Raw genomic sequence first — 26,657 nt, forward strand, 5'->3', positions numbered from 1 at the left:
TCCAACTTGTGAAACTTTCAGACAGGTTGTTGACATAGAAACGTATAGAAATAATAATGATGATGATGATGATGGTGGTAAGAAGAAGAAGAAGAAATAAAGAAACAACAACAACAACGTGAAAATGAAAAATTTATTATGAAATCATTGCAGATGTGTGTAGGTAGGTATGATATTAACATACAAACATACACACATACATATACACATGCACATATATACATACATACATACATACCCATATATATATATATATATATATATATATATATATATATATATATATAAACACACACACAGACACATGATTATGTGTTTGCATGAGTGTGTGTGAATATATATATATAAATATATACGTATGTTGTGTGTGTATATATGTGTATGTGTGTGCATGTGTATATATATATATATTTATAATATGTGTGTGTGTGTGTATGTGTATGTGTGTGTGTGTCCATGTGCATTTGTCTGCATCTGTATGTGTGATGTTGAAGCAGCAATTTTATAAAATCTTTAGTGAAGTCAGTCACAGAAGAAACGAAGGTGTCTATATAGAAATGAGACACGTACAAAGTTGAGATCTGTATATCACAAACATTGGGACTGCAACTCAGCATTACACAGTATTTTTTGAATGAAGGCCAGGATATAAAAAAAAAAAGGAGGGGGGAGAGGGAGTACTGCCCCACTTTTGATTCGTTCACGATTTATGGAGTCGAGGGTCTAAATACGTCATGGATATTGTGTAAGCATATATATATGTGTGTGTGTGTGTGTGTGTGTGTATACATATACATGTGTTTGTAGCAAAATATTTCAGTATCAACTGAAAAGTAGATGGCATCGGAAGATTACAGAATTTCAATTAATTTTTTTGAAAAAAAAAAACACAAAAAAAATTAAAAAAACAACAACCGGTCCTTGAAATTCAGATTTCTTATTTTTGATTTTTGTAAGATTTTTTTTTTCTTTTTTTCCCCATTCTTTATTTTGTTCTTCAACAGTATTCTGCATTTAACAATGTGGAGAATTCTTCTACATGCGAAATAAATTATGTGTTTATAGACAGAAAAAAAAAAAAAGTAAAATGACCGCCACCCAACCACTGAAAAAAAAAAAAATTCAAGGCGTTTCTAGAGTATCTTATTGACAACAAAATTTAGTGAAATTTAGTTGATGTGCCTCATACACTCACTATAGGGGATAGCCAAACATACAATCTGTATTGTATATGAGATGTAGTAAAATAAAAGTTTAAAAATATGAAACAAGAGAAAAAGGTTTGGCCATTTGTAAAATGAGCCCGTGACAGTTTAAAAAAAAAATGGAAACCGTGGGAAACCTCTGGTAGAGGAGACGAAAGCTAAAGAATTAGTAAGGGGATTGGGACCGTCTGACAAAAGAGGGTTAAGACACACAGAATGGTAACATGAGACATTTTGCATACAATATACATACATATTTATGTATGTATATATAGCTTAATAGATAGTGAGAGGAGGAAGAAGACAAAGAGAAAGAGACCTGCATTTTCTCTCTCATGCACACACAAACATACATACTGTCCAAATGTAAGATGTTAGAATAAAAGCAGTGATTTGCAACCATTTTTAAAGCTGGCACCATGATCAACTTTAGTGTGTTTAACAATGCTTGTTAGGATACCAGATATTGCCTTCTAACAATTAGAAATACTATTATTTTGTAGAAAATATTGTGACACCCCTTAGCAACATTACTGATAACCCAGAAAGTTTTAAACTTTATAACTGAAAATTGTAAGACTTGATGGAAAAATACATTCAGTAATAATAATAATAATAACAACAACAACAAAAACAACAACAATAATACATATTTTACATTGGAAAATATGTTATCACTACAAAATCGCTGAAGGTAAAATATCACTATCCTCTGAGATTTTCTAGTCAACACAGACAGAATGATCCAGGCTAATCGACCAGACATAATTATTAAAGACAAGGAAGAAAACACTTGTAGGCTAATCAATGTAAGTGTTCCCACTGATAGAAATATATCTGTAAAGGAATTTGACAAGTGAAGTAAATATAAGGACCTAGAAATTGAAATACAAAAGATGTGGCATCTTAAAGCGAGAACTGTTCCTGTTATTGTACGTGACCTAGGTATGATAAAAAAAGGGATGTCAGAAACACCTAGGTAAGATCCCAGGTGAAATGGAGAAACTTTCAAAATACAAAGACCTGGAAATAGAGGTAACTCGAATGTGGAATCTAAAAACAGAAACAATTCCTATCATAGTGGGTGCCTTAGGTATAATAAAAAAATATTCAGACAAATACATAACAAAAACACCAGGACTTACAAGTATATATAACATACAGAAAATTGCACTACTGGGCACTTCACACATCCTATGCAAAACACTTTCAATACAGTAACCATAAGAGCATCACAACAAACCACAGCACATACCCAAGGCACACAGAGCTACACTCGGTAGTGAAGTGAAAGCACGCTACAAAAATAAAACTACTGAATAATAATAATAATAATAATAATAAAATGTCTAAGATGAATAGCCCAACCAGAAAAGGTACACTATTGTTAACATTATATTTTTAATGTCCACTTTTCTATGCTTGCATGGATCAGACAGAATTTGTCGAGGCAGGTTTTCTAAGGTTGGATGCCCTTCCTGTCAAGGAAGTGGCTGAATATTCCACAAATATGTTTGCCATTAATGAAATTCTCATGAAGAATCAGCATAGTGTTTCAAAACTGGCTCTTTGAATTACAGATATGGTTGTTCCAACAGACATAAACATGCACTTCCAGTCTACATAATTTCACTTACAAAATTTGGGTCGACTCAAGACTACAGTAAAAGACATTGCCTGGGATGCCACATAACAGGACCAACCTTGTGAGGAAGTAATCTTGTTAACCTCTCATATATATATATATATATATATATATATATGTATGTATGTATCATTTAATGACACATTATAAAGATATGAACAACTGATAGTTTCATGTTTAGTTCCAAGAAGCTTTCTGAGACAACTATAGACACACAGACAGACAGACAGACACACACAAGCATATATTTGTGTGTGTGTGTATATATATATATATATATATATATATATATATATATATACACACACACATATATATATATATATATATATATATATATATATATATATATATATATGTGTGTATGTATATAAATATTTTATAATTATATACATAATTATAACAAGGGATTGGCTTTATGCTTCACCACGCAGCACAAGAAATAGATGCTAAAGTCCTAAAGGTAGTAAAAAGGACTTTAGTGTCTATTTCTTGTAGTGTGTGGTGAGGCATAAAGCTGATCTCTTGTTATAATTATGTATATAATTATAAAATATTTTGTAAAATTTACCTATAAGGTTTTTATTTCTGCACTGGTAAAATTATTATTGATTTTACCCATTATTATATATATACATATACACACACATATATATATATATATATATATATATATATATATATATATATTTATGTACACACATACATATATATACATAGATACTCATACACATATGTACAGATGCATTTACACATACAAACATATATACACAGTATAAGAAATAGCATCAGTTAGTTTGTGCAATCAAACAGATTGTTATTAATTCCATAATTCTATACTTTAGAAGTACGAGTGTAAAACAAACCGACAGATCCCAACAGACTTCAGTCAAGTGTTTTTAAGGAGATATTACTGAGACAGTACATATAAAAATATAGGCACAAATACATATTTACTGAATTAGAATAAAAATTTTAAAAAAATGCAAGGAAAAAAAGGGATACTTTTTCTTTGTATTTCTTCTTCTGCTTATTTGGTGTTGCACATACTTCTAAAGGGATTAAATGTAATTGTAGCTGAGTTGTGAAACCTATATGTAAACCATATTGATACATTGGTGCAAAAACTACACACATATATATTAGTTTAAGTATACAGTATTATAGATCCATTACAGCTGATCTTACCAATTGGTTTTGCACTGGATATTAGGTAATCAGAAAATTACCTAACAACTGTGTTCATCAGAAGTGGCAGGTATGGAAAAAAATTGTCCGATTACCTGATGTAAAACTGACTGACATATATGGAATTCTTAGAGACTATATACAAAGATATTAAGTCCAGGAACAGAATTTACAGTATTACATATATTCCTTAGTCATGTGCATTTCAACAATACCTATAATATATATATTTTTCGAGAATATAATGGTCATGTAAAAATATATTTTCCATTTATTGTTGAAGTGTGCATAAGTAAGGAATAAATGTAATTACCATAAATTCCATTCTTGGACTTAGTGTTCTATACTCCTTTAGTCTGTATGAATGGCTTCCTTTATGGAAATTGTCCACTTCTATACACCCTATTAGCCAGTATTTGATCAAATGATGATTGAGGATCCAGCTCAGTTTTATTAATTCCTTTTTATTTGATATATATATATATATATTAAACAAAGTACACAGTGTTCTAGATCCATATTAGCTGATCTTACTAATAAGTTCCACACAGGATATTAGGTAATTAGATCTAATAATTGTGCTCATCAGAGGTGTCTGATATGGAGAAAATAGCAACTGTTCTTTCTTGTTTCCATACTGACCATCTCTAATGAGCGCAGGTATTAAGATAATCTGTGTCTTACTTAATACCCTGTGCAAAACTGATTGGTAAGATTAGCTATTATGGATCTATAATACTGTATATTTTGATTAATATACCAAAATATATGAGTACATATCTTTCTGAATTATGGATTCTAAGACAACTTTTTCTTGCTATATATATATATACACAAACACACATATACATATATATATGTGTGTGTGTGTGTGTGTGTGTGTGTGTGTGTGTGTATGTGTGTGTAAAGATATGACACTGCCAATACACATATGCATGCACCCAGAATCAATCTCAAACACCCATGGCCTCTTATAATCAAAGAATGGCATCAACTAGAGACAAATAAATTTGAGTAGAGTTCAACACAACTGAGAGAAGTTTAGAAAGAAAGGTAGTCATGTGGGGAGGAGGTGATGGTAGATTGGGTGGGAGGGAGGGGGCTAACACAGGAGGTGTGGAGCATGGAAGGGATTTGAAATAAAATAAAATAAAATAAAATAAAATGTACCAGACACCCATTTATCAAAAATTATCTACCAAAGTCTTTTCTTCTCAAATGGTTTATAATTTCAGAAATGTCCTAGGGTTATATCTGATATGAATTCTTCGTTTTTTGATAAATCTATACATAAGTAAAAGTAAAACAGTTATTATGAAAACTACTGTAATTAAAATAATTCCTGTCGGTGAGGAATTATTTCCAAAAGTCTCTTGGTTTTCCTGCGAAGATCGTCCATGAAAACCAGAGTTACGTGCAATTCGAGGTAAAATTTGTTTCTTGTCAGGTGCCAAATTTTGCAAGAATTTTTGTTGCTTGTTTATTTTTTCCTGACGTGCGGTATCTTCTTCATTTTCATCATAGTAAGTGTAGTCACCATCTTCATCTTCCTCATCTAGGCTGTCGTCATCATAACCGTCACCATTTTCATCCAAGGCTTTCAATGATTCTTTATTATTGCCAAAATGGACCACTTTCTTGTCTCTGTAATTTTCATTCAGAAACTTATCATTTTCATACTCTTCATAGTCATCTTCCTGGACGCCGTCTTTTTTATTATCTCTGTCTATTCCCATGTCTCCAAGAACTGGTTCTTGGAAGCTTTTCTTAATGACAGTTTCTTGTTGGACAAAGGAACTGGAATCAACACCCAATGGTACTGGTTTCTGTTCATTGGGAAAAACTGGCTGAACCTTCTTTAACTGGCCAGGCTGAAGTATTGGAGGCAAGGAATTGGTGGTGGTTTTTGAAGCAGTATTTAACAAAAGACGCTGGTTCACTGAATGCCAAACAGTATCAGAATGGTTCAGCTGATCCAGACTGTGGTGAAGCAAGAAGTTTAAGTAAATCACCAAAGCTCCACTGGCAACAGCAGTCTTGTGACTCAGACAGCCACCTACAAAGAGAAAAATGACATTTAAGTACCATTATTGCATAGAGACAGGAAATAGTTTTAAGTAAATAGTTATGAAGTGTGCATATGTACAGATTTGTGTTTGTGTATACATTTATAGAGTTGTATGTACAGGGATGTTGTTGTTGCATAGATGTTACTTAGATGCATATAGATGTGTGTGCGTAGATGGCTTGGGAAGGACCTTTGGATCATTTGATGGAGGCAAGTGGCTTAATGACTAAGGTATAGCACTCATAATCACATGATTATCATTTCACTTCCTTGACTGGACAATGTGCTGAGTTCTTGAGCAAGGTATTTCATTTCACATTGTTCTAGTCCTCTTAGCTGACAAAAATGCATTATCCTGTAATGGTCTGATATCCCATCTAGTGGGGAGTAGATGCACCACAGAATCTGGGAAACCAGACTTATGAGCCTATGGCACAGGAAGGACCTTTCATCCTTTTTTGAAATATTGTATAACTGCAATGTTGAACTGAAGCTCCTCTATGAGCCACTGATAATTACTGAGATAAACCCTATTAATGGCACTGGAATCCAAAACATACCAATATATATCATCCAAACTATTTGTATTCTAGTTAAGTAACTACTACTACTATTATTATTATTATTATTATTATTATTATTATTATTATTATTATTATTATTATTATTATTGTTGTTGTTATTGAGGTGGCGAGCTGACAAAATTGTTAGCATGCCAAGCAAAATGCTTAGTGATGTTTTGGTCTGTCTTCATGTTCTGAGTTCAAATTCCACTGAGGTCGATTTTGCCTTTTATCCTTTCAGGGTCAATAAAATAAGCACTGGGGTCGATGTAATCGACATCTACCTACTCCTCTGAAATTGCTGGCCTTGTGCCAAAATTTGAAACCACTATTATAAATATAATTTTTAACTATAAATATGTCTAATTTAAAAAATATGGAGCTTAATGATGGTTAAACAATGTTAATATTTATGTCATAAGAATATAGAAACTTCGAGAGATGAAATAAATCAAGTTCTTTTTTTTTAACAGTGGAACTAGAAGTAGTTAAAGTTATAAATAATCCTTTCTATTACAGGTACAAAACCCGAACTTTTGGGGGTTGGAGCTAGTCAATTACATCGACCCCCGTGCTCAACTGGTACTTATTTCAATGCCCCTGGAAGGATGAAAGGCAAAGTCAACCATGGCAGAATTTGAACTCAGGACATAAATAAGAATGAAATGCTACTTAGTAGTTTGTTCTTAATGTTACTACCATTGCCATCTTAGACAGCTGACCCAAGAACAGGGGTTTCTATCACCTTTCACATTAAGCTTTAAGGGATGCTTGAAGAATGGGACAAAGGTTTGTTGGACAAATAAAATGAGCACTAAACATTTTCAACCAGATGTGGCTGAGTGGTTGAGAAGCTTGCTTCCCAGCCATGTGGTCATCTGTGAAAAATGTGTCTGGCCATGGGAAATACTAACTTACTTGGAAACAAATCTATTGGCAACAGGAAGGGCATCCAGCCTTAGAATAATTTGCCTCAACAAATTCTATCTGACTCATGCCAGCACGGTAAAGTGGACGTTAAATGTTGATGACAATAATGATGATAAATACATAGTACTGAGGCACTGTTTTACAGTTGGGTACTTAGTTCATTGCCCCTGGAAGGATGAAAGACAATGTCAACCTTGGCAGAATTTGAACTCAGGACATAAAGAAGAATGAAATGCTACTTAGCAGTTTGTCCAACATGCTTATGATTCTGCTGGCTCGGTATAGATAATAGCATGTAAATATTGGGTTCAAAAACCTTTAGGTGGAAAATGTTGAAGGCCTCTTGTGGGACTTGAACCTATGTCTTTTGTAAACATGAAAAATGTTCTACCATTCTACCAAAGCAATCCTTTAAATTTCTCCATCAATTTTAGGTGTGTTCTTACTAGTGGCGTTGTATGTTGTCTACATCATAAGAATTTAGAAATTTGGAAAATTCAAGAGAGATAAAATAAATCTTTTTTTTTTTATTTCTTGTCTTAATTCAGTGTTATCATTATCATTTAATAATATCATTTAAGCAATGTAAATTTGGTGAAATAAGACTTGGAGTTAGATAATTCCACAGCAAGACAAAGAATTAGACAATTCCACAATAAGCCAAAGAATTAGATAATTCCACAGCAAGCCAAATCCATTGCTTGATTTTGATTCTGAGACTTTGATATTTCAATTTACTTCATGAGCCAAAAAGGGAGCCTCCATATGGACACTGAAACTGCTAGAGATAGCAACCAAATCATTTTTGAATTACATTCTACCAGCTTAGAAAAGAAGACACATTGGATAATGTTGTCCTAGAGATACCTTCTGTGAATGAAAGATGGAATGGTCATGGACGGGACGTTTTTGATCATAGGCCTATATACCACTAAGCATTCACTTCAGTTATGTTAGGAAAGGATCAATACTACATAATCTTTGCCTCTCCTCATTGAAAACTTATGCCTATATAAGGTGAATCAGTGACATGGTTATTGTCTATCAGGCAAAGCAGGGAAGTGACCGAGTAATTAGAGTTTTGGATAAAATACCTGTAGTGTTTGTTCTTAATCTTTGTGCTCTGAGTTCAAATTCTGCCATGATCAACTTTACCATTCATCCTTTCAGAATTGATAAAAAAAAGTACCAATCCAGATTGGTGAATTGATGGAACAATTAGAAAGTTGAGCAAAATGTGGGATCTGTTTTGGCTCTTTTCATTCTGATAGCAACACCTGTGGTGACACTGATGCCAAGTTGTATTGGTATAAGTTTGGCTGTCTTTTCTTTTGAATGACATTGGTGGTATGGGGAAGGGAAACTTGCATGCATGAACAACAACCAGGTGCCGCTGCTGCCACCACCACTACCATCATCGTTTTAATGTTCACTTTTCCATGTTTGCATGAGCTGGGCAGGATTTGTTGATACAGATTTTCTACGGCCAGATGTCTTTCCTGTTGCCAACCCTTACCTCTATCCAGGCAAGGTAATACATCTTCCTGGCCAGACATGTTTTTGCAGACTATTCAAATTGAATGACATTGCCTGTATGGCAGTGATACTATCATTTACAACTATCATGCAGTATGAAAGTAAGCACACACCATGGGCTTCTTTCAGTTTCCATCATCTAAATCCACTCAAAAGGCCTCGTCAGCCTGGGACTATAATAGAAGATACCAAGGTACATAGTGAGACTGAACCTAAAGCCATGTGATTGGGAAGCAAACTTCTTAATTACACAATCATGCCAGTTTTCCTCAAAAAAATCTTACCTAGGCTTGCAGCTGAATAGTTATCCTTGACTGATAGAGGCCCCAGCATGGCTATAACTCTCAAGCCGAAACTAGCCAAAGAGTAAAAGGGCACAATATTCTCAGGTATAAAGTTGTTCCCTACCACACTCTGGGGTTAATAGTCTTGCAAACTGCATGTTGGCCTCACTAGTGTTGGCAGCATGAGTTAACAGCACCCACTGCATGCTGTGAAGCATTTAGCATTCGAAGAGCATCCAGCTATCGAATCCATGTGAAAGCAGACACACTGGAGCATAATGTAGTCCTTGAGCCCATCAGATTCTATTAAACTGTTCAACCTATGGCAGCATGGGATATGGATGTTAAATGATAATGAGAAGAAGAAGAAGAAGAAGGAAGAGGAAACAGCACCAGGAAGATGAAGGCAGCAGCAGAGGCAGCAGTGATGATGATGATGATGATGATGTCAGATATAAAATAGTTCTAACTGTAAAATGCTCAGAAACAAGACATCACCAATTTTGAGATAATTCAGAGAAAATTTGTTGGACAATTTTTTACAGTTATTCTCTCATCCAATTCTATAAATCTGGACATTCACATAAATAAATGAAGCAGCATGCATCAAAAATTCCACACCTCAGCTACTCAACTCTGAAGGAATTCATCTGTTTTCCTTAAGGTTTTGAGGAAAAGGTTTTAAATGCATAATGTAAGGAAGTGATGGATTACCTATAAAACTGCCTTGATTTCATAGGTAAATGAGAAGTTAAGTGAGATAAATGAAATACTATCTGGAATCTGAAATTGGATAACATGGTCTATTTAGTGAGACATACAGCCTTACTCAGTCCATTTAGTGAGACACAGAGCCTCACTCAGTCCATTTACTGAGTCATACAGTTACACTCAGTCCATTTAGTGAGGCATAGATCTTAAGTCAGTCCATTTACTGATATATACAGTCACACTCAGTCCGTTTACTGAGACATATGAGGGTGAGTCAAAAAGTAATGCCATTTTGTTTAGGACAAGTATAATTACCAACACAGTAATATGTATCATACATCAAAGTGAAGCTGGTCTTCTATGGAGCACATCCCTACTTCTCAACATAGTCACTGTTTCTCTCAGTAGCAATGTTCCAACTTCGAATGAGAGCATATATCCCTGTTCTGTAAAATTCTGTTGACTGTTCTTTGAGCCACCTCTTCACTACAGATTTCACTTCCTCGTCACTGGAAAAATGTTTGCCTCTCAAACCCTCTTTCATGAGGCCAAAGAGATAAAAGTCCAGTAACGAGGATAGTCCAGTGACAAGGAAGTGTAAACTGTAATGAAGAAGTGGCTCAAAGAACAGTAAACTGAATTTTATGGGGCAGGGATACATGCTCTCATTCGAAGGTGGAACATTGCTATTGAGAGAAACGGTGACTATGTTGAGAAGTAGGGATGTGATCCACAGAGGACCAACTTCATTTTGATGTATGATACATGTTCCTGTGTTGGTAATTATACCTGTCCTAAACAAAATGGCATTACTTTTTGATTCACCCTCGTACATCCTCACTCAGTCCATTTTAGTGAAACATACTGTTAGTTACACAACAATTCATTCTATTACTAAGACATAAACTTACACATTCAGTCCTACCATTGAGACATACAACCATACACAATAGAGTTACCGAGAGATACAGCCACATAAAAAAACAAACAAACTGGGGCTTCATTGGTTATGATGATGAGGGTTCTAGTTGATCTGTAACATGCAAGTGGCTGAGCACTCCACAGACGTATGAATCCTTAATGTAAGTTCTCAGGGAGATTCAGCATAACAAAGAATTTGATAAGACTGGCCCTTTGAAATACAGGTATTATTCATCTTTGCCAGATGAATGAACTGGAGCAGCATGAAACAAAGTGTCTTGCTCAAGAACACAATGCACAGTCAAGAATCAAACTCACTTCATGAGTTGAATACCCTAACTCCTAAGCCTCATGCCTCCACAACAAACACAGATACAATCATGATATCTAAGAGAGAGATAATGAATAAGAAACAGTTAATATAGGAACAGTGAAATATAGAAGTGTTAGAACATGGATCTGAGATGCAGGTTTTTGTGAAAGAACACACAGAGATGTAAAATATTGGAGTGGAATTAGTACACAGATATCTTAAAAAGACACTCAACAACAATGATAACTTACCACTTAGCTCTTTTTCCATCAGAAGTCTACGCTGAGCTTGTGGTTTAATCCTCTGATCCATGGGTTGCACAAGCTGTAAATGGATTTCACTTTGATTTTTTACTTTATTTGAGTCTTGTAAATTCACAATAGCAACATTTTTGTCTGGTTTATGGGATGCATTCATTAAAATGGGCTTCAACGGGTCTACACCAATGTCAGAAAGTTTATTATTTGAGATTTTCTGTACAAGTTTAGCTGGCATTGGTTGTATTAATAAATTTTGGGGTTTGTTTGTTATAGTTTTCACAATGTTTAGGATTCCTGTAGGAGCTGTTAATCTATTTACAAAACGAATGGAAGCAGCCTTGTGTTCTGGAAAATTCAGAGGTTTCGGCTCCTTCATTTCTGTCTTATCTTTTATACTTGCATCATTCTGATCATAATAATATTCCTCAAACTTTTTATTGGTAAAGAAATTCTCTTTGAGGTTTTTAGGTTTCACTGGTGGCATTATACCAAAACAACCACTTTCTTTTTGCCAAGATAGAATCTGCTGCAGATAATTCAAGTGTAAAAATTCATAAAATCCAATACTTGGGCAAACAAATTCTGTAAAAACAAGAAAAAAAAAATTAAGAAACAATTATCAGTTTAAATTATTAAAAACAAATGATTTTTTAAAAAAATATATTTTTCAAAATATATTTCTTGACAAATGACAAGCACCCCCCCCCCAAAAAAAAACAAACAAAACTTTACTGGCTGCATGCAATAAATGCTGCATATTGCTGTAAAGCAGTCATAAAGAGAACAATCATTTGATACAAATGCATTTGGTGCAGCAAAATGCACAATTTGAAGTGATGTTAATGGAACTTTACATTACTGTAAAGTGTTAATTTACATTTATCACATTTCTGTGACATACAAATATTGCATAGAAATAATTATCATGCTGATATTAACAATGGCTGAGAAGCTGATGCTGACAACAATGGTTCTTTAAGAATAGCAACAAGGAAGTTGTGACATTCATACTTTTGTTAAGATCATTAACAATGTAAGTGAATTATTTTCCACTGGGAATTTAAAATTCCAGTGTTAGTCTTTGTTATAATTTTGTTTTTTTTTACTCTGATGATAATAATAATAATGATAATAATAATAATAATAATAATAATACTAATTGTAGCAGTTGCTGTCGTCATAGTAGTAATATTTCAAATTTTGGTACAAGGCTAGCAATTTTAGTAGAAGGGAAATAGTTGATATTATTGACCCCTCAGTGGATTTGAACTCAAAACGTAATGAGTTTGAAGAAGAGACTGCAAAAGAGACTGCAGAAAGAGCAGCCATTAAAGCAAGCATATTGTGATGTAACAACTGAGTTGGTACATTTTTCTGCATATAAATAAAAACAAGTATTTTTAAAAAGAAACATTAAATTCAAAATAATAATAATAATAATAATAATAATAATAATAGCAATAAATGCCCATGATGCAGTACCAGGCACCAGCTCTCATGGCTCCTGATCTTAACTAATTGGAAGTGTTATCATGTACATTGTTTTGTCTTGGTGTAAAAGATGGGCTACAGAAAACATTCTGTTCAAAACCAGATTTGCATGTCAGTTGTTTGACTTTAACCAGTTGAGCATGTCCCTTAGTGGCTGATGATATGTGCATCTCTGATCACAAGCAGAAGTAATGAGAAAGCATCATAGTCATGTGTTGAGAGGGTTCTGAATAATTCACCTATGGAAACATGAGTGTTTCATTGAACATCCTTAAACAACCCTTATTCAAGGACCGTTTGAGTGGGAAGGGCTACTCGACCTAAAGAAAATTCTAACTGGGCCCCACCTGCAAGGTCATGCACTGTTTATCTTGATATGAGATCACCATGTCATGCACATATGGTTGAGATGCATGTGCCTGGTGTATCTTTATCAGACGAGTAGTCATGACGGGTATAATGGGCTTCATATATTTTACCCCAGTGTCACTTTGATGGCATGTACTGCTCTCTCACTCAATAATAATAATAATAATGATAATAATAATAATAATAATAATAATAATAATAATAATAATAATAATAATAATAATAATAATAATAATAATAAAGGATAGTCTGATGTATCTTGAAATCCTTAATACTCCTTGGTTTAAGATACCTGGTTTGCCTACTTCAGTCAATACAATTCATTTGCTCATACCCTTAATGTTACTACCATATTGCCATCTTAGACAACTGACCCAAGAACAGGGGTTTCTATCACCTTTCATATTAAGCTTTAAGGGATGTTTGAAGAATGGGACAAAGGTTTGTTGGACAAATAAAATGAGTACTAAACATTTTCAACCAGATGTGGCTGAGTGGTCGAGAAGCTTGCTTCCCAACCACGTGGTCATCTGTGAAAAATGTGTCTGGCCATGGGAAATACTAACTTACTTGGAAACAAATCTATTGGCAACAGGAAGGGCATCCAGCCTTAGAATAATTTGCCTCAACAAATTCAATCTGACCCATGCTAGCACGGTAAAGTGGACGTTAAATGTTGATGACAATAATGATGATAAATACATAGTACTGAGGCATTGTTTTACAGTTGGGTGCACTTTCTGTTGCTAAACCTTACCTGTTTTTTAAGCAAGAGGCTTCCATTCATTCATCTTTAAAGCACAGAGCTTGCAGATGATTGAGTGGGAATGTCAATGATCAGTGAATTGCTATAATTCTCATACAGCATATAAGCTTCCTTTCTGAAGATAAGTGGCAAAAATGAGACTATAAATATTACACTATCTTTCCTTTTATTTAGTTGCTTATTTTCATTTTTTATTTTTATGGACAAAGCACCACTTGAGTGTGGCCGATGCCAGTACTGCCTGACTGGCCCTCGTGCTGGTGGCATGTAAAAGCACCCACTACACTCTCAGAGTGGTTGATGTTAGGAAAGACATCCAACTGTAGAAACTTTACCATATCAGATTGGAGCCTGGTGCAGCCTTCTGGCTCGCCAGCCCTCAGTCAAACCGTCCAACCCATGCCAGCATGGAAACTGGATTTAAATGATGATAATGATGATGATGATGATGATGATCACTGTTTGTAGCTCAGGACTTTTTCATGCAAAATGCTGAATACAAGCAATTTCTTTTTTCTTTTTGAATACTAGGTGAGTAGCCATGCACATCAATCAGCAGAAACCCACTCTACCCCACCTCACAGTAATCCCCTTGTCTCTTAGCATGAAGCTGAGTCCCTGCTACTTACCCCCAGGGTTAGTAGTCCTGCTGAAAATTGCATGATGGTCTCAATAGTGCAGGTGGCACAAAAAAAAAAGCACCCAGTCCACGCTATAAAGAAGGGCATCCAGTCATAAAAACCATGCAAAAGCAGACCCTGCACACAATGGTTTCTGTTAAACCACCCAACCCATACCAGCATTGAACATTAAATGATGATAATAATAATGATGAACACTCCTGTGCATGTGATCACACACACACACAGAGGACACATCTATCTATCAAATTCACAGTTATAGCATTGGGCAGTTATGGCACAGCCATTTTGGCACCACCTGTTGGCATCACTGATCCAATGCTGACTTATTTGACATTAAACATTTTAATGTTTCTCTCATTCTCTCCCCCTCACCCCCCCTCTCTGTCTATGTGTCACCATATTTATCTCTATGTGTATGAAAAAATAGATGGCTGTTTATGTCACTTGTGTTCAAAAAATAAATTGTAATGTCTCACTATCTTCCATTCTCTCTATGTATATGTATATTTCTGCATATACATACATGTGTGTGTGTGTTTGCTTCTAGTGCCAAAAAGTACTATTGCCAAAACTGGTTCAATGTCCATCCAGCCGTGTCAAACCGCCAGTGTACAAACAACCAAGTCCAGCTGTCACATTCTACCGGTCATCTGGGGGATACTGCAGAAGACACTTGCCCAAGGTGCCATACAGTAGGACTGAACCTGAAACCATGTGGTTGAGAAGCAAATTTTTAACCACTCATCTATGCCTGTGCCTAAATAGCAACATTAGGAGGAGGAGGAGGAGGAGGAGGAGGAGAAGGAGAAGAAGAAGAAGAAGAAGAAGAAGAAGAAGAAGAAGAAGAAGAAGAAGAAGAAGAAGAAGAAGACGACGACGACGACATTTACTTTCTACAGAGATGAACTAACATAATGTCTTTCCGAATGTATTTTAGTCTCAGCACTTCTAGTACAAGAGTTCTGCCGTTTTCTTAATGGATTCCCAACAGTAAGGAAAGAAATTAGAAGATCTAGCATTAACAATACATTGACTTTGTTGACCTAACAATCAATCTATTTGGCTGCTGTAAAATCAGAAGATGTATGTATGTGTGTGTGTGTGTGTGTGTATGCACGTGTGTGTGTGCGCGTGCATGCACGTGTGCAAGGAGACAACAGGAAGTAAATATACCCCAAGATGGGGAATATGTATTATTCATTAGTTATTCATTCCATCCATTGTATAATTTTTATTACAACAAATAATTAAGGTGGTGGAGTTGGTGAAGAATTTGCTTAGTTCTTATATAAATGAAGCACTGTCAGTCTTCCTGTCGCCAATATATTTACAAGACCCAGGGAGAAGATGTGTGGGGGTTAGTACAGAGACAGAGTGCAACACTAAGATGTTTTACTGTATCTACTTCTGCTTTCGTGTTATTCAATAATGAGTTCAGATCTTGCTGTTATTGATTTTTACCTCAATACATTTCTGAGCAAGATTAAATAAAATAAGTACCAGTTGTATACTGTGGTTAAATGAATGAATGAATTATATAGAAATGGCATTCTGCCTAAAGAGGAAATCATTTTTGGTAAATGATTATCTTTCTTTCATTATGTATTTTCCAGTGTAAAAGGAAGAATTGTAGCAGTTAAGTGAACTGTCAGACTTCTTATAAAAGGAAAATAAAACGCTATAAAGATGAAAATTTATCAAAACTAACAAATCAGATTTTTTTTTTGGCTCTTTAACATATGTTATGCTATGCAAAATTTCAACATCCATTTGCAAGCTAAAGAATTAGCGAGAAAATTCTTTAAATTACAATATTCACAAATGAATAAGTAGTGGATCAAGTATTTTTACACCTGGATACCTCGACCAAAGACAATCTAGTGAATTCTGAAAGAAATGTGAATAACATTTTCAACCAAGAATACAAGGACAAGTTAAGTAATGCTGTCTTGTACTGCATGCAGGTACACTTGAGAAGCTGCAGGAGGAGTTTAAATTTGTGGTCACTGGTTCCACAACCTAACTTCAAAGTCAACAAGAAAAATAAAAAGCAGCCAACATCAATATATTTTAATGTCAAACCAATTTTGAAAGAGAATATTTAAGAAGAAAAGATCAAGATCTCTTAGAATACCACGAAACACAAAATGGCACCTATGAAGACAGTTCGAGAATGTCATGCGGTAAATGTTCATTATGACTCGGGAAACAGGATTATCAACTGTAAGGGATAGGATTATCAAGAGTAAATGACTTTCTGCTATAAATAAATATTTGTTTATATGCAAAGCTAAAGTGGATAGAAAATTTTAACCTTTCTTTACGTTCTGCAGAAAGAGTGGAAAAATAGTTAAGGGGATGAATGGAGAAGAGGAGAAATCACCAGGTATTACAGTGTGTCTTGAAACAAAGAGCATTAATGGACTCAATGAACCCAGCTGAGAATGTAGGCAGGGCACGCAACAATCAAAATATGCTGCAGCAAACAATTCAATTCATTGTGTTCTGTGTTGGCCTGAAAAGGGAAGGGGTCAATCGGTGTTCTTGTTATTTAGCCCCAGGTCACACATGATTGAGTAGATCTATCATCAAAAGCATTCCAAATATGGTCAACCCATTTTTTTTTCAGCTGTGATATATCTAGGACCTTATTATGCACCAAGTCTTCTTTTATCAAAGAAAGGAAGAGAACGAGCAAGAGAGAGAGAGAGAGAGAGAGAGAGAGAGAGAGAGAGAGAGAGAGGGAGGGCGACTGTTATTTCTACGAAGTTGACAGAGAGGCTCCTTTAGAGGTAAGATGTACCATACCATGATGTGTTCCATTCCACATTCTTGTAATTCATTCTATTGCATTCTGCACACTTCCTTACCAGGTGTTACAAGCTTCAATGTCCCATGTCACACTCCCCTGTATTGCATGGTATCCCAAACTTCCTTGTTACCTGTTACATGTTACTGTAAACTGATCCTCCATTCCACATTGTATGTCACATTCTATTGTATTGCATATTACATTCTCCTATACTATTTGGTGTTACAAACTGCCTTGCCACCTGTTACACATTACTATACCCCCCCCCCCATTCCACACTGATGTACAGTACGTCACACTCTGTTATATCACATGTCACATGATGTTGTATTGTTTCACAACCACTGTTGCTGATCTATACAAAGTATTAACCTTACACCCGCCTCCTCCTTATCTGATTTAACATCCAGTTTCCTGTGCTTGCAGGAATCAGATGGAATTTGTTGAGGCAAATTTCGCTATAGTTGGATGCTCTTCCTGTCATCAACCTTCACCTGTTTCCAAGTAAAGTAATATTTTCCCATAGCCAGACACGTTTTCTATGGAAGAGTGGAAACAAAAAACCTTGTTTGTATGAAAATGATGCTCGCTTACAACCATCACATGATATCTAGACAATGGTACACACACACACACACATCCTTGCAGATAGATTTGGTGGATAGAGGCTGAAAGAAGCCCATTGTATAGATGAACTTTATTTAATAAATCTATAAATGACACTACCCTAATATAATAAGAAGAGCATTGCAGCTTGCTTGAAGCATTGTGATAAAGAAATTAAATGACAAAATATTGAAGATAGAGATCTTCCAACAGTGTAAAGGAAAATGTTTAATAAACTTTATATTTTAGGCACAAAAGCCCTTCATCAGTAGTAAACAGTCAAGAAATGTTAGTCTCAACACTACTGCCCGTGTTGATTGTTGTGTGAAAGTTTGCTTCTGATGAAAAGCCTTTATGCTTGAAAGATCTAAAGGTTATTTAACTTTTTTGCTTTATGTATTGTAAGATGCTTTCTTTCTTAACTATTGTTATTTTATCCTAAGATAAATGAAATCAAAGTACTTACGTTGCTCCATGAATAGATCCTGGTACATAGGAAGAATAGTTCCAGACATATAACCATGAACCAGGTTTTTCATTTCAAAAAAGTTGTTGGAACAGAATTCTACTTGTAGTTGCTCATGGTCTTTGAAATTGGCCAACTTCAGTACTCTGTTCAATTCTGCAAGACAACCAACCTGGAAAATGCAAAGTTGTTATAAGAACTCTTATTTCATCATTGTCACACAAAAACAAACATACATGACAATTAAATATATAGCAACACACATACATTATAATTTTCATGTCATCTGTAGCTTCTTAATTATGATAAGGTTTATTATATTCATTTGTCTGCAGGTACATTTTATGTTTTAGGATAATCTACAGTTGTAGTATAATTCTCATACAATGTATAAATTTTCTTTCCGAAGACAAGTTGCAAAAATAGGATTATAAATTAAATTCAAATTAAGCTAGCCACCTACACTTTTCTCTGCAAAATAGGGGTAGTTTATCCTGTTCTGGCTATATTAGCATTATTCTGCGATTGAGAATTTAAAAAAATCACTTCTTTAACTTTCTAAGGATTATAAATGTTACTCATTCTCTTTTCTGAGTTAGTTGCTTATTTTTATTTTTAGTTTTTTTTTCAAGCACAGGTGTGATCACATGATGAAGAAGCTTGCTTTCTAATTCTTTTAATTTATTCTTTTATTTGTTCCAGTCATTTGACTGTGGCCATGCTGGAGCACTGCCTAATCATGAGGTTTTTGGTTGAATATCACTGCAATGCACCTTGAGCAAGTGTCTTCTATAGATCTGGGCTAACCAAAGCCTTGTGAGTGGATTTGGTAGATGGAAGTTGAAAGAAGCTCATTGTGTGTGTGTGTGTGTGTGTGTATAGGGTGCAATGGGTAAATTGTTGCCATTTTATATTTTTACTTTGCACATACAGGATTTTACTAACTACACAGTATAGTAGGGTCAGTTGGGCACCATCTGTAAGAAAAACAGCACCATGATACAATTCACTCTGCCAGAAATTTGGAAACGACATGCTGTAGTGCTTGGAATTCATGACAGAAGCTCTAATACAAACAGATGGTGAACACACAGAATAACCATTGGCTTGCCGTGTCCCCAAAACATGTACCGAATGTGATAAAAGTCAAACATCCAGTCAACATCATGGTGTTTGGAGTGATCACTAGTGATGGCGACATTATGCTTCCATTCTTCTTCCCACATGGCCTCAGACTCAACACAGAGCCCTATATCAAGTGCCTGGAGTAAGTAGTGCTGCCCTTAGTCAAGACCCTATGTCTGGCAAGACCCTATGTCTGGCAAGAGGATTCTGCACCATGCCACACAAGCAGGAGAACCCAGTCATGGCTGTCAGACAATTTCTGCAACTACAGCACCCCTAACATCTGGCCACCTAACTCCCCAGACTGCAACACCCTTGATTATTATGTGTGGGATGCAGTTGAGCGAGAGACCAATAAAACTCCTTGTAAATGTGAATGAACATTATCATACAAGCAAGATTGTATATCTTTTCCAATCTTCTGTGGAACAAAATGTCCAGGCATGGGTAAATATTATCTTGCTTTGAAACTGGTGAAGGTTAGTGACAGGAAGGGCATCTAGCCATAGAAAAACTTATGCCAACAAATTCCATCTGACCCATGCAAACATGGAAAACTGGACATTAAATGATGATGGTGACAATGAAGATAATGATTCTGCATTTTATTTTACCATTTATTCTTGTCCTCATTTTTCCTTCTCTAAAAACATTATACATTTTAGTTGAATGGTATTTTCAATAATTTCCTTTTATCTTTTGAAAATTTCTTAAAATCAGTCCCTTTCTATAAGGTAACCTCAGGTTCAGAGACATGGAACTAGGAGTTGTGAAATATACATAAGCATTACTTCTTGTATTGGGCATAAATTTATATCTTCTTTGTAAACACTAGCACTTACCTGATTACATACATAAATCTAGATATTTGTGTGTATGTGTGTGCGCATGTATATCTGTGTGTGTGTGTATGTAAATCAAAAGTGCTGTAAATCAAAAGTGGGCCAAGCAAAACAGTTCATTCAGAAACTGATAAAGAAACATGATAGGCATGTAGTAGAAAACAGTTATTTAAAATCAATAAAAATGTAAGCTTGAGATAAATAAATCAAATAATTGATAAGGTTAAATATACAAGGTTGATAATTTGATAAAAAAAGGGTTGTGTGTGTGTGTGTGTTGATTTGAAGCTGATGAATCACCCCTTCCTTCCTTCCTTCCTTCCTCCTTCTCTGTTTCATCTTGCTTTTGTGCAGACCTGAACAGATGCAACACAGCAAGAACATTCTAAGTAAAACTGGGTTTGATGCAGTTATACTGACTCACATGATAAAAGTGGATTTTGGAAAACACCTAATTTCCTCTCACTACACACACACACACACACATACACACACGTGCACAAAACTGAAGTTTTTGGGAAGGGATCCACATGAATTTAGAATAGTCTACAAGGAAATCCTACACTACACAGTCTGCAACAGACTTTCTAAAATTGGTACTTGATGGACTAATTCATTTTGGCTTTAGTACATCTACATGTAATAATATTTAATATAAATTTAATACAACTTATATTGCTTATTATTAGTCACAGTTTTAGGTGTGGATAGGGTTTGTGGTTTAGGCATGGACGTAGCTGTGTGGTTAAGAAACTTGCTTTTCAACTATGTTGTCTTGGGTTCAGTCCTACTGCATGACACCTTGGCTAAAACGCATTTAATATAGTCACAAATTGATCAAAGCCTTGTGAGTGGAAATGGCAGATAGAAACTGAAAGTAGCCTGTTTTATATGTAAATGTATGCGTGTATGTGTCTGAGTATGTCTGAGTGTGTATGTGTTTGGATGTACCCTTGTCTAATTGTAAATGAGCATCATCATGGTGCAAAAGATGCTGTTCCTTTCCACTCTTCCATGTAAAACATGGCTAGCTGTGGTAAAATATTATCTTGTGTGGAAACAAGTGAGGGTTGGCTACAGGAAAGGCATCTGGCCACAGAAAACCTGCCTCAACAAATTCTGTCTAAGCCATGCCAGCATGGAAAAACAGATGCAAAATGAATGACAATGATGGTTGGGATTAGGATTAAGGCTTAGGGTAAGCATTTCAGATTTAAGGCTAGGGTTTAGTGTTAGAAGATAGAATTAGGGTTCATGCAGTCCTGTTAATCTATGATTCAGCATTTAGGGTAAGATAAATGATTCATTTCTATTATTCGTTTCTCATTTTTAATGAGACGAAATTTAATTCTCTGTTATAATGGTTGTTGGATTCTTCTGAGACAATTATGAAAAAGGTAATAAAATGGAATGAAGATTCTTGAACAACAAAAAAGAAAAAAAAAAGGACTAGATCATCATCATCATCATCATCATCATCATCATCATCATTTAATTTCCATTTTCCATGCTGACTTGCATTGGAGAGTTTGACAGGAGCTGGAAAGTCGGAGAGCTGCACCAGGCTCCAATTGTATTTTAGTATGGTTTTCTATGGCTGAAGGTTTTTCCTAATGCCAACCACATTAGAGAGTGTACTGGGTGCTTTTTGCGTGGCATCAGCACAGGTACTTTCTACATGGCACCAACACAACTGCTTTTTACATGGGGATGTAAACAAACCAACAAAGGTTGTCAAGTAGTGGGGGTGACAAGTACAGACACAAAGACACATTTTGCTCATGAGGCACTGGTCAGCCGGGGCAGTGGTGCTGTTGGAGAAAACATTTGCCCAAGGTGTAAATGAACCCAAAACCACATGGTTGCAAAGTGAGTTTCTTAACCACACAGCCATGCCAGGTCCTAAAAACAGATGAAAATGGAAAAAAAAAAGAAAAAAAATTCCTTCTGAGGCATTGCTGTGTGGTAAGAAGCTTCCTTCCCAACCACATGGTTCTGGGTTCAGTCCCACTGCGTGGCACCTTGGGCAAATGACCTCTACAATAGCCTTGGGCCGACCAAAGCCTTGTGAGTGGATTTGGTAAACAGAAACTGAAAGAAGCCTGTCGTATATATATGTGTGTGTGTGTGTGTGTCTGTCTGTCTGCTTTTGTCCTCCCACCATCACTTGACAACTGATGTTAGTGTGTTTACATCCCTGTAACTTAGTGGTTTGGCAAAAGAAACCGATAGGGTAAGTACTAGAATTACAGAGCATAAGTGCCAGGGTTGATTTGTTCAACTAAAGGCAGTGCTCTAGCATGGCTGCAGTCAAATGACTGAAACAGATAAAAAGAAAAAATACCTTCATGTGATCTTGCGGAACAATGAGTTTATTATTTATTATACATTAATATCTGGTGATCAAGCTTATGTCAGTTTTCAGTTGTGATAATACAGAAGAGACTTGCAGCTTTTGGATTTCATAGAAGCTGCAAGTTTAATGAAATAACATCGAAATATTGTAGAAAATATCGCTCAGTAATATAATGTGTGTTTGCATGTGTGTGTTTAAATGGAAGAAAAATAATAAACTTCCATAAAATATACTGTCTTTGTGAATGCAAGTGTGTTTACATAATAGGGAAAAATAATAGACTTTGATAGCTCCACTGTGTTTAACGTGACTAAATTATTACCCCACATCAAAAAAGTTTATTTTATTTCAATTCAGGCAATATACAACAGACAATATTCACTCATTCCTGTTTTTCTTTCTTTCTTTCTTCTTTATTTTTTCAGCTTATTACTACTGTTTATCCTTCTCTTTCTCTCTTAGTCTCTCACACGCATTAGAGATGATGATGATGATGATGATAATAATGAGAATAAGCATTAGAATAATAATAATGATGATGATCATAATATTGATAATAATGATGGTGTTAACAATAACAACAACATAGTTGTTACTATTATAATTATTGTTGCTGTTATTATTATTAACATCATCATCATCATCATCATCATCAACCACCATCATCATTGTCATTATTAAAGCAAGCAGATCTCATAAATCTGTTTGCAGCAATAATTCAGACATGGAGTCTGAAGACAGATGATGTTAAAGTGTAAGTTCTCAGGCCACAATATATTTTTAAGATATACCATCATTCTGTTTCAATCCCTACATGTTATAGCAAACTGTATCATATAAATTTTTAGGTCATGAGATAAATTAGCCATGTTGCTGTTGTTGTTATAATACATACCAGGGTTCCATTGCATATAAATCAATGTTTTTTAAATATTCTTTTATGTTTGTACTTGTTTCAATCATTCAACTGCGACCATGCTGGAGCACCACCTTAAAGGGCTTTATTTGAAGTAATCAACCCCAGGACATATTCTATGTAAGCCTAATACTAATTCTATTGGTCTCTTTTGCTGAACTGCTAAGTTACAGGGACGTAAATGCACCAACATCAGTTGTCAAGCAATGATGAGGTGGGGGAGTCAAACACAGACAAATGACATGCACACACACACACACACATATATATATACATAACAGGCTTATTTCAGTTTCCATCAACCAAATCCAATCACAGGGCTTTAGTTGGCCTGATGATATAGTAGAAGACACTTGCCCAAGGTGCAACACAGTGGGACTGAACCCAGAACCATATGGTTGGGAGGCAAGCTTCTTACCGCAAAGCCATGACATTCCTAAAAAAATGAATTCACAAAATATTTTGTTCTCCTCTCTGTTTCATATTTTATTGTTGATTATTTTCTGTTACTTGTTTTAGTTTAGTCCTTCCAACCCTCCAGCCATATAATTTATATTAGACAATGTCTACTTTCGTTTTGAACACATTACTCTTTATTTCTTCATTTACGTTTTCTTTACATGACATCATAATAATTTCCTGTTAATCATCCCTCACGGCCATAAATCCCAGATAAATTTTCAATTTGCTTAACTTCTCTATTTCACACACACACATACACCACCACCACCAACAACAACAATTTCATCCTCGCCACTGCCACCGCTACCACCACCATTGTTTTAGCAGTCATTTTACAATGCTTGTAAGAGGCCAGATGAGATTCATTGGTGCCAAATTTCCTTTAACTGGATGTCCTTGCTGTCACCAACCCTCTCTTGTTTCTGAGAAAATTAATAGTGCAAGCAGTTTTGGGGGTGGGGGCAAGTCAATTACATTTGAGATGTAGTTAACACAGACAAATTCACATTTGGAACTTGAGAAAAGTCTTGCATATTTTTACTGTTCCACTCACAGATTGCACTTGTAATGTACGAATTAGCTGGTCGATTTCTCCTTCTGAAAATCCCAGTTTATCAAGATTCTCTTTGAAGCATTTACTAAAACCTAGTGCTCCAATTATTATTGGTATGTGTGTGTGTTTGTGTGTGTGTGTGTGTATATTTATGTATGTATGCATGCATGTATGTATGTATGTACGTACAACAGATTATTTCAGTTTCTGCCTACCACATCTTTTCCCAAGACTTTGGTTGACCTGGGGTTATAGCACAAAACAGTTGCCAAATGTGCTTTGTAGTAGTACTGAACCTGAAAGCACATGGTTTGGAAGGAAACTTTTTAACCACACAGTCCTTGACTGCTATTCTAAAGTAGGTCTTTAGAACAGGTTATCAACAACCAGGGTGGTGGGATATTATCTAGATTAAATATATCAATTAAGTCCAAAGAAACATTTGTTTCTTTCCCATCTTGAAATGTGATAGGACTTTCTTTCTAACCTAGTATAAGTAAATAAATAAATAAAGCTTGATGTCAGGTATAATTTTCATTCCCAGTTTATTTTGGGCCTATTCCTTACACATGGTCTACAAAAAGAATCAGTACAGCAGAATAGTGAAAATTATTTGGCTGGACCAGAACAGATGAGGATACAATGAAAGTTAAAACTCTGGTATTCAATTGTGAGGCATGTTCCACCACTAAATTTAACCCTTTACCATTCAATACTTTGTGTCCATGTACCAAGGTATTTGAAATTTCCAACTACCCTCAGCGACTTACCATCTCTCACTTTCACTGATACAGGCATTTCGTGGTTGAATACTTGCAGCTGTTTTCTTTGCGTTACAGTACAATCCTACCTTCCCCTGATTCCTGCTCTAATCTGCTCAGTACCTCTTATACCTGATCTGTCTTCTCTGTTAGTAATGCCAAGAACTATATATATGACTTCCCAAATGGGAGATACCTTTGTCTCCCAATTCTTGTTTTATGGGTTGGGGTATCAAAGAATATTAACAATATGATACATGATCCAGATTTAGTGACTTTCAAAACTGTCAGTAATAACCTGCAAAACAACAAAGAAAGCAAGACTTCCCAGAAACAGGGTGCTACCTTTGACTCACCCTGTATGTATATATATATATATATATATATATATATATATATATATGTGTGTGTGTGTGTGTGTGTGTGTGTTTGTCATCTCTGCCACTTGACAACTGGTGTTGGCTTGTTTACAACCCTGTAACTTAACAGCTTTGCAAAGGAGACCAATAAAATAGTAAGTATCAGACTCAAAAAAATAAAACAAATGCTGGGGTTGATTTCTGTGACTAACAACTCCACCCCACAAAGCCAGTGTCCCCCACCCTCCGTGGCATGGCCAAAGTTTGATAACCAAAACAAGTAAAAGATAAAAAAAGAAAATATATTTCATAAAAAACAAACAAACTATATGATGTACAAAAGCTGGATTATTAAATACAATCATGAGATCAAATCCTGTTGGAACCATTATGATGGGATATCTTTCGAGATAAGACAATTACTCTTCATGCTTCAGATCTCATTCCTAGTTTAAGCATGAATGGTTAGCAATAGGAGAAGGCATCCACCCAACTGTAAAAATGC

At 35.3% G+C, this 26,657-nt stretch overlaps 1 protein-coding gene across 1 annotated transcript in view; it reads right to left on the bottom strand.

Annotated features, from left to right (window-relative positions):
- Positions 1–5,121: 5,121 nt before the first annotated feature.
- LOC106875733 (uncharacterized) overlaps positions 5,122–26,657 on the bottom strand; it is a 320,818-nt gene continuing 299,282 nt past the window's right edge. Inside the window, exons 4-6 of the mRNA XM_052971892.2 lie at positions 18,779–18,950; positions 11,616–12,206; positions 5,122–6,094 (exon numbers count right to left, since the gene is read on the bottom strand). Coding sequence (XP_052827852.1) covers positions 5,262–6,094; positions 11,616–12,206; positions 18,779–18,950 — 1,596 coding nt within the window. The 3' untranslated portion in view covers positions 5,122–5,261. The remainder of the gene's footprint in view (positions 6,095–11,615; positions 12,207–18,778; positions 18,951–26,657) is intronic.

This window comes from Octopus bimaculoides, chromosome 11 (genome assembly GCF_046866305.1).
Source record: "Octopus bimaculoides isolate indiv1 chromosome 11, ASM4686630v1, whole genome shotgun sequence".
NCBI classification, from domain to species: Eukaryota; Metazoa; Mollusca; class Cephalopoda; order Octopoda; family Octopodidae; genus Octopus; species Octopus bimaculoides.